The 9,702-nt window shown below is 39.8% G+C and overlaps 1 protein-coding gene across 1 annotated transcript; it reads right to left on the bottom strand.

Moving 5' to 3' along the window:
• Positions 1–3,225: 3,225 nt before the first annotated feature.
• Positions 3,226–8,898, bottom strand: LOC137378446 (troponin C, skeletal muscle-like). Its single transcript, XM_068048772.1, has 5 exons — positions 8,844–8,898; positions 6,566–6,709; positions 6,332–6,446; positions 3,371–3,507; positions 3,226–3,257 (listed from the first exon to the last, which is right to left on the bottom strand). The coding sequence occupies exons 1-5, from the start codon at positions 8,896–8,898 to the stop codon at positions 3,226–3,228; spliced, it is 483 nt and encodes a 160-aa protein (XP_067904873.1).
• Between the last annotated feature and the right edge of the window lie 804 nt (positions 8,899–9,702).

Here is a 9,702-nt window from a genome sequence, read left to right as displayed (position 1 = left end):
TCCAGGGGGTAAACATTGAAACAATGAGAGAGATTGACAATTCCTAGACTTGAATCTAATTAAATTGCAAACAAAGACACTGGACAATCATGTGACTGCCTCCCCATCTGTGAAAAGCTAGCAGCCTTTCGCTGCAAAGGGACAAGCTCCAGAGATTTTGACCGTGCAGAACCCATAGGTTGTCTCTCTCTCTCTCTCTCTCTCTCCAGGTGACCTTGGGGCATTCAAAGCTTGCCTACTGGCTGGAAAAGATCTAAGACAAAGACCCCTGGGAAGAAAACTACTGTCTCCAAGAACATCTACCAACCACAAGCTTCAGGACTGCAGATTCATCTGGAAGACAACTAAATTAACAGACACCACTGTATATTATTTTTATTTAATCCAAACTCTATTCCAACCACTATTGCTCACCACTCTAATCTATTTGTGTGTGTGATTCTCATGTGTGTGTGTGAGTCAAAGTGTAGCATAGTTTATTATTTTATTTAGATTGGGTTTTTGGTTATGTACAATAAACGCACCTCTTTCCTGGTTAAACTCAAGAAAACCTGCCCGATTGGTTCTTTTATGATCACAACAAAGGTAAAAGGTTAAGTACTCACTGAAGTAATAAGCACATTCACTGTTTAAAAAGAAATAAATCCTGTTGTGGTCAAACAAGGGGAAGGACAAGAGGGAAGCCTTGTAATCCCTCCTCACCTGATCGTAACACCAGCAAAGGGTGACCAAAAAGTTGATATAAAGGGAAAAACTAGAATATGACAATGAGCTGGTCAGGAATTTCATAATAGATTGTAACAGCGTTAACAAGTATATAAAAAGGAGTGTAGCTAAAGTAAACATTGGTCCCTTAGAGGCAGAGACGGAGAAATTAACATAGGAAATAAGGAAATGGCAGAGAAATTGAACAAATATCTTGTGTCCGTCTTCACAGTAGAAGACACAAATTATAAAGCAGAAATGGAGGGCAACATGGGGCTAGTAAGAGTGAGGAACTTAATTAAATTGATATCAGCAAAGAAAAAAACATCGGAGAAACTTAAAGGCCTAAAAACCAACAAATCCCAGGACCTGATTGCTTACATCCATGGTTCTAAAACAGGTAGCTGCAGAGATAGTAGATTCAATGGTTATGATTTCCAACATTCCCTAGATTCCACTGGATTGGAAGTCATCAGGAAAATCTTGGAATCTGTTATTAAGGAAGTGTTAACATTGCGCTTTGAATATCACAGTGTGATCAGACAGAGTTAACACGGTTTTATGAAAGGGAAATCATGTTTTACAAATTTATTAGAGTTTTTTGAGGATGTAACTATTAGGGTAGATAAAAGGAAGCCTGTAGATGTAGTATACCAGGATTTCCAAAAGGCATTCGATAAGGCATTTGATAGTAAGAATAGAGAGGCAGAATATTTTTGAAAAGGCATGAATCTAGAACACGGGGGCAAAGTCTCAGGATAGGGGGTTGATCATATAGGACAGAGATGAGGAGAAATGTCTTCAATCAGAGGGTTGTGAATTTTTAGAATTTTCTATCCCAGAGGGTTGTGGATGTTCCATCGTTAAGTATATTTAAGGCTGAGATAATCAGATGTTTGGTCTCTCAGGGAATGAAAGAATATGGGGAGCCAGCAGGAAAGTGGAGTTGAGGCAGATCAGGCATAAATTTTGAATGTATTGAATGACAGAGCAAGCTCGAGGGACCATATTGTCCATTCCCACTCCTATTCCTTATGTTCATTAATTGGCCCAGACATGCTGGAGTTTGGAGGTTACATTTCTGCTGAGTTGGAGCCCAATTTGACACTGGACACACCAGATAACTATGGTAATATATTCATATTTCTAATTCTCATTAGTGTGATTTCATGGGTTTGCCTGCTGCTTTGTATTATCTTATCTTTTGTCTTTAGGATTAAACAGAATTGCCCAATAGTTTATTTATAACAAGCTGACATTCCAGTGCAGTACTGAGGGACTGCTGCACTGTCAGGGATGCAGACGTTAAACCGAGGCCCCGTCAGCCCTCTCAGGTGGATATAAAAGACGCCCTGGCACTGTTTCGAAGAAGAGCAGGAGAGTTATCTCTAATGTCCTGGCCAATATTTATCCCTCAATCAACATTTGAAGTACAGATTATATGGTCATTATCACACTGCTATTTGTGGGAACCTGATGTGTGCAAATTAGCTGCGACATTTCCTACATGACAACACTGGCTACAATTCAAACATACTTAATTGGTTGTAAAGCTCTTAAGAACAACAAAAGACTTGTGTTTATATAGCATTTTTCATGACCACCAGACATCTCAAAGCACTTTACCGCCAATTAAGTACTTTTTAAAAGTGTAGCCAGTGTTGTAATGTAGGAAACGCGGCAGCCAATCTGTGCACAGCAAACTCCAATAAATAGCCATGTGATAATGACCAAGTACTTTGTTTTTATGATGTTGATTCAGGGCTAAATATTGGCCAGTACACCAAGGATAACTCCCCTGTTCTTCTTCAAAATAGTGCCATGGGATCTTTTACATCCACCTGAGCAGGCAGCTGGGGCCACGGCTAAAGACTCATCTGAAAGACAGCATCTCTGACAGTGCAGTACACCCTCAGTACTGCACTGGATTGTCAGCCATGAAAGGCACTATATAAATGCAAGTTTTTTTTAATACCAAGATAAAGAGCAGAGACATCACCTGGAAGGATGCAGTTGAACTTTGTCACCTGCTGTAAATGGAGAGTAAAAATCTAGAAAACTCTAAGCATGTCATTCACCAAATGAAATGCAGAAGCAACTGGCTGAAAAAGATGACATTAACTTTATTAGGAAAGGGTTTTGAATATATGGTTCTGTGTTCTTTGCTGGTTTCAAAATCATTAAGAGTTTCATACGTAGGAGGTTGCTTCTTCCTCTATAGGAGTGAACTGTAGCAGCTATGCTAGCAATCTTTATGTGTAGCTTCAGTCCTGTCTCACAGATTTTGCATTCTTTGTAGCCATCACATATACTTCAAATGTCTGATGAGTTGGCTACAGAAAGGCAACAATACACATTTAAATTAAATTGTTTAAATTATTTATGTTTGCTGATCTTGGAAGAAGGGCCGAGTCATAAGTCAAAAAAAATAATTGCTTTTGTATAAGGGGATGGAAGGTGACATTTCAAAGATGCGTTAAGAAATGAGACAATAATGGGTTGCTGAGGAATGTTGGTCATTTACTGGATATTTTCCATCATCTTCAGCCATTCTGTAAAAGGAAAGAAGCGGTTTCAGTGAAAACTTACTCATTTGGCATATCCAACAAAAAAATGAAATAACATCACAACTTGAATTTTATTCATGTTTTACTTGTGTACATACCATCGAAATCAAGTTTGCCGTCATTGTTCTTGTCCCCGTCCTTGATAAGTTCATCAATTTCTTCATCTGTAATGTGCTCCCCACTATTTGCCAGGATTCCTTTCAGCTCATCACGATCAATGAAACCATCAGCATTTCTAAAATCAACATATAAAGTATGAATGTCTCCAATTCAGCAATGTTATCTCCCTTAGGAACATGGGAGTTGCTAGACGAGAAAAGATCAAAGTCCATCTAGTTTCGCTTTCTACCATGCTGGTAGTTGCATGATACAATAATAATGGAGTTGTTGACTAATCATACCAATCAATCTCTATCAATTAGTCTACAACAGAGCCAGATATGACACAAGGAAAATCCCAGTGGAGAGCTTTGGGAACCATAGGTCCAAAGTCACCTGTTTCTTCCAAGCATACTACACATACCACTCCATGTCTCAAACTACTCATGCACTGTATCCCAAAATGTTATGTTCTCTATTTTGAAGGCGCTTAAAAACCATAGGGTAGAAATCCGTCTGGGCAGTGGCATAAAACAGGCAATACTAGATCAGCCATCCATGATATGCAGCGACTGATATTTAATTCCTTTGACTGCAATGGAATTGAATCCAATACCACCCATTTTGCCCACCGCCCAAGATGAATTTCTACCCCTGTTTCTTTAGTCTGTTTCTGGCAGACTAATGAATGTACACTTCCATTTCTAAGCAACAAGGGTGAAGAAATATGACATCATTGACCTGTGTTACACAACACTATTCTGGCTATGCTGTATGGCAGAGGTGTCCAGCCTTTAGCCCCTGGGACACTTGCAATTCCCAAACACTAGAAATCCAGCTTCAATGATTATATTTATTATTTTCTCTTTGTCCTCTTTGAATTTTGCTGGCATGGGCATTTTTAACAGGCTATTTTTAGAACTATTGCCTTGTTGATGGATATGTCTTAAATTGATGCACCAAGATCTGTTTGTTTCAATAACTTGAAATATATGAAAATTAATGGGAACATGGATCTAAACTTTATATATGGTTCCCGGGGCTACAGGTTGTGCACCTATGTAGTCCATAGAGACAGAAGTTTGCTCATAGTTTTCCTGAGTTTTCTTGGGATCTTAGGTGCAATGAGGCCACTCTTGGGGAAGGCAGAGGCTCGCAGAGCTCACGAGTTTACATATGACAAGGTGAGCTTTCACCTCTCAGACCTTGGTTTGATTCATGGGTCAAAAGTATGCTCCCTCAGCTGCTTGTAATGGTCCTATGTGAAATGAGCCAAGGCCCACATCACAAATTGTTATTCTTGAACAAAGAAATTGCAAGAATTTTGGTGTGGGAAATCTAAAGATCCATACTGGAGGAGCAGGGGATATTCTTCTAAGATTAGAGTTAAAACACAGTTTTGAAGCAGAATATAGGGAGCTTTACTGTACCCGACCAAGGGAAACAGATGTTACTAGGTGCCCAAAATGGAAAAGATTCCACTTCACACCACCACTATCTGTCATTACAACAAAAATCATCCTTTTGTAAAAAACGTTTTTTATATATTGGCAATTGTACAATAATAAGCATCACAAGTAAACATGGAAGTAAAAAAGCCCATTTAGTGTATCAAGCCTGTTCCTTCTACGTCCATGTGGGGAAAAGAATTCTGGTTTTGTCTCAGAACTTCATATTATCTGTGTATTTCTTACAGCAATTCTCACAGTCCCAGCATTGGCAGATGGAGCACAAGAGGGGAAGTTTTCAGGCAGGAGGCAGCCAGCTACATTGTTGGGGGTGCAGAGCATGACAGTGGGCAGTGGGAGTACTTGGGTTGCTGTTGGTGAAAGGGAAGAAGTAGAAAGACAGGAACACTTAAGTGTCAAATGAGTGGAAAACAACTTGGATGAAAAATTAATGAAAAGTGGAAATACTTTGGTGGGCAAAAGTGGGTTATATTTTTTCCCCAACAATCTAGTTAGTCCACGGTCTCACAAGGTTACCATAGATAGACAGAAACAGATGGATGATATTATCACTCAAGTATACAATCTCATTTTGAAAAGCTTTGAAAGAAAGTTCCTCTGATGCCTTAGTTAATGAGCTGTGTAGTATTATGGCTTAGAGTCAAGTTGGTTCCACACTCAATTCCAAGTATGTGTTAAGTTTGCTGAAATCCAGTATGGATAGAAATTGGTGCACAGCAATTTCCTACAGAGCACCGAAGTTAGACAGGGGGTAAATCATCCAGGAATCACAATCCTGTCCAGTAGCCCATGCTACAAAATGCACATATCTAGACATTGGGTGAGGAAAGGAGCAGGAATACCTGTAATGACCTCCATGGTAATTCAACCTGCTGACACTCTCACTGTCCAGGGTCACTCAGGAAGATTGACTATTTAGGTGAAGCATCAGAAGGTATCTGATGCTCTTGGGCTACTTGGATAAAGTATTTGGTTGGGGTGGGGGACGGGGGGGTGCGGTGGTGGATGCGCCCAGTTCTGGTGCCTCTGGAATTGGCAAGAGTTAATCCTTTAGGAGAGAATGAGACCATTAAAAAGAAAGGGAAAGTTCAAAAGAGAAGATCTGCAGCATCAAACTACCGTAACCTATTTGTGGCCTTTGTTAGCAAAGCGTTCATTTTTATTTTAAGGTTAAATAAAAATAGCACCTGCAAATTGAGCAGGTTAAAATTGACCACATTAAATTAATGTCAAGGGCCAAGAACATGTCACACGCATTGCTTCTACCAAAGTAAACCATGATATCCAAAGCTGCAGATATATATATATATATATATATATATATACTTCATTGTGAAAAAGATTTAGTTAAATTAATTTAGTGTTCCATTTACTGTCCTGATCTTTAACTATGTCCTTTCATTCTACTGTGTACATTGTAAAAACTACTGCCTCAAAATGGAGTCTCTGTATGGCTATAGTTCTGCCAAGGTCGTAAAAGGTCAAACTCACTGATCAAATACACGAAAGAATTCTGCCAACTCTTCTTCAGACTTTCCTTTCGCCTCCTCTTTCATCTGGCGCACCATCATCACCAAGAACTCTTCAAAGTCAATGGTACCGCTTCCTAAGGTAAGAAGGCAGTGAAGTATAAGATCTGTCCACTGTTAACCACAAACATGTGCGAAACAACAAATATTATAGAAAGACCAAATTGCTAAGTGTTGTTGACAAATGCTTTCTTACCATCTTCATCCACTTCCTCAATGATGGCATCCAACTCTTCCCTGGTGGGATTCTGGCCCAGGATTTTCATGACTTGACCCAACTCCCTGGTGCTGATGTCACCACCACCATCAGCATCAAACATGTCAAACGCGGCCTTAAACTCTATGGAAAGAAATGTAAGTAATGTTATGGGTTTACTTCGTTTCAGTGAAGCATGTGCATTGGGTGGGTTAAAGTATGCACATCCTTGGATAGCAGTTCACATGTAGTTTGAGTAAGGACCATGCTAGTCCGGTGTTAGATAGTATTTACTCACAGTAACAGGCCATTCGGCCCAACAGATCAATGTCGGTGCTTATGCTCCCCATGAATGCAACTGAGCACTGTTGCCATTTGAGAGTTGACTATCTTGTGGGAAACTAAGATATCAATCATAGTGCAGTAGTGTGTACTATTCTGCACTGATTCAGGAAGAAGTGGATGAACACAAATGGAAGATTGCCAAGTTGTGCATTATTTTGAAACATTTTCTGATTAACCAGCAATTAAGCAATTCAAAATAATTTGTATGCCAAAATGATGTAAGTCATCCATTCTCTTCTGCCTACTTTCTCCCCCATCGCCCCTGCCACGACCATCTCTCCTGAATACTTTGATTCCTGCTGACATACCCACCAGTACCTCACCCAAGTGGACAATCTTCACACTTGATACTAGACAGTGAGCGTTGGCCATTACAATAAGTATGATCCCTTCCTGATGTGATATTCCCACCGGAGAACTTCCAGCAGGGGTCTCTAGATATCAAGCAAGAGGAAAAAGTCTGACTGATTTTCTTCTCCTTAACCCAGGAGCACCATTCATCAATTCTATTACCCCTACTGTGGCTTCAGCTGATACCACCTAACTCCACATGGACTCAAACAAGGGACCTTCTGATTTGTATGACTTTACTGTTTTTACCTTGGTGCCTACTGAGAAGAAAGGTTCTTATTTTTATTATTTTGTGTAAATTGGCTGCCATGTTTCCTACATTACAGCAGTGGTTGCACTTCAAAAGTATTTCATTTGCTGTAAATTGCTTTGGGATTTCCTGAGGGTTGTGAAAGGCACTTTATTTATTCATTTATTTATTTTGTGAGATAGTGTGCAAAATATTCTATTACCTATTCATCTAATTCAAAGCTCAAACAATCTAAGTTTATTTATGTTTAAAATAGTTTGATAATCTATCATTTATATTAAATTGTTCTCATTTTTTGTTTCTGTTGTGTTACAGGCTTTACATTGTTAACATGCACATGTCTGACGCATGCCTCCACGTAGCATCTGATATATCCAATTTAATATTATAAGCAGATCTTAGATTTATATAATAATTCTGCCAAACCGAACATTTATTTTAAATACCCATCCAAACTCCATTAGGGCTCCAAATTGGCTAAAACCTACCCCAGAACTAGCCCTGAGACCTGAAACAATTATACGCACTACAGATACCAAGCCACTAATCTTCTAAATGTCCTCTTTTAAAATGACTGTCTCCTCACTCCTGGAACCGGCTCCATCCCTCTGCACGGCTACTTTATCTACTGTACTGCTCCACTGCAGCCAGTTAAATAAACCATCACAAAAGTATGTAGTGTATATTATTTACAAATATTGTGTTTTTTCTTCCTGATTTTTTTACATTCCAGAGTTCTTTTGACTAGTGTCATGGAATGGCCAAAGTAAATAACTGGCTCCTAAAAGGTTTGCTCAGAACAAGACCTCAGTGCCCCCCAAAGTGCTTTACAGCCAATTAGGTACTTTTTGAGGTGTAATCACTGTTGTAATGTAGGAAGTGTGGCAGCCAGTTTGAGCATAGCAAGGTCCCACAAACAGCATTGAGATAATGATCAGATAACCTTATTTAGAGATATTAGTAGAGGGGTAAATCTTAACCAGGACACTGGAGAGTACATCCCTGCTCTTAGTTGAATAGTGTCATGGCATCGTTTACTAACGTCGAATCTGAAAGACGGCACTTCTGACAGTCCAGCACTCCCTCAGTACTACACTGGAATGTCAGCCTGGGTTATGTGCTCAAGGTCCCGGAGTGAAACTCAAACCCTCAACCTTCTGAATCAGAGGTGAGTGTCCTACCACTGAGTCACAGCTGACAGCCAGAAGCAATAAGAACATCCGGTTCCTGCGTTAATTCCAAAAAGTCTGATGTCCTGAAATACAACATACAATATGATAATCAGCCCCTTCCTGAAAATGCGATCAACTAGCATGATTCTCCTCCACTCACCAGCGATCATTTCCTCGCTGAGGTAAGACCTCGCGTCTGCTTGCTGTTCTGTCATTGGCTGAAAGAGAAGAGAACTGGTTTAGTATGTGGCAAACAGAAAGGTAGCTTAAGGTGCACATGCAACACAATTCAGATTCTTCTCAGCTAGAAATAAACCGCCTGTATAGTGAATTTTCAAGCAAGATACAAACTGACAGAACTTACGAATCACAATTGCAGTAGCACAGTTCAGTCTTTTTACTTTTGGACTCAAACCATAAGATAGGTTGCAGGGACCAGAGAGACATAAAATTCTTCAGTTCGGATGGATCTAATTTCCATTTAAACATCAATGCTGTCTTTATACAGCACCTTTGGCGCAGGTGGCTCTGATTGCACTTCTGTTTTGGCTTTGTGCCGTATATGGTATAAACATTGCCAGCTTGAAGTCGGACCTAATAATCGAACCTGAGATGACCTCCCATACCTCCGTCCTATTTTTAACCACGGTGAAAGTTATCCGTGTCATCGCTTCTCTTCACCACTAGATATCTTACAAGCAGCTGCATACCAGTAAACAGATGAAGTTCATCTTCTGATTTACACCCAAAATATTCATCGCGCTTTCAGATGCTGAAGACACCTGCTGTGTAGTTCCTTTTTTACATTTCAGATTTCCAGCATTGACCGAAAAAAGTAGGCCATTCAGCCCTTCGCGCCTGTTCCACCATTCAATTAGATCACAACAGATATGTATCTTAACTCCATATGGGTTTCATTTTTATCTCGGCAGCAATTCATGCGTATGTTTGAGCAAGTATACCCACTGTTCTGCCAGCCTGTGTCCATAGTTCTATGAGGGGGTATTTCTCTGCACAGA

Source organism: Heterodontus francisci, chromosome 16 (genome assembly GCF_036365525.1).
Source record: "Heterodontus francisci isolate sHetFra1 chromosome 16, sHetFra1.hap1, whole genome shotgun sequence".
Lineage (NCBI taxonomy): Eukaryota > Metazoa > Chordata > Chondrichthyes > Heterodontiformes > Heterodontidae > Heterodontus > Heterodontus francisci.
Note: the sequence above shows the minus strand (reverse complement) of the source record. Positions and strands in the feature narration are given on the sequence as shown.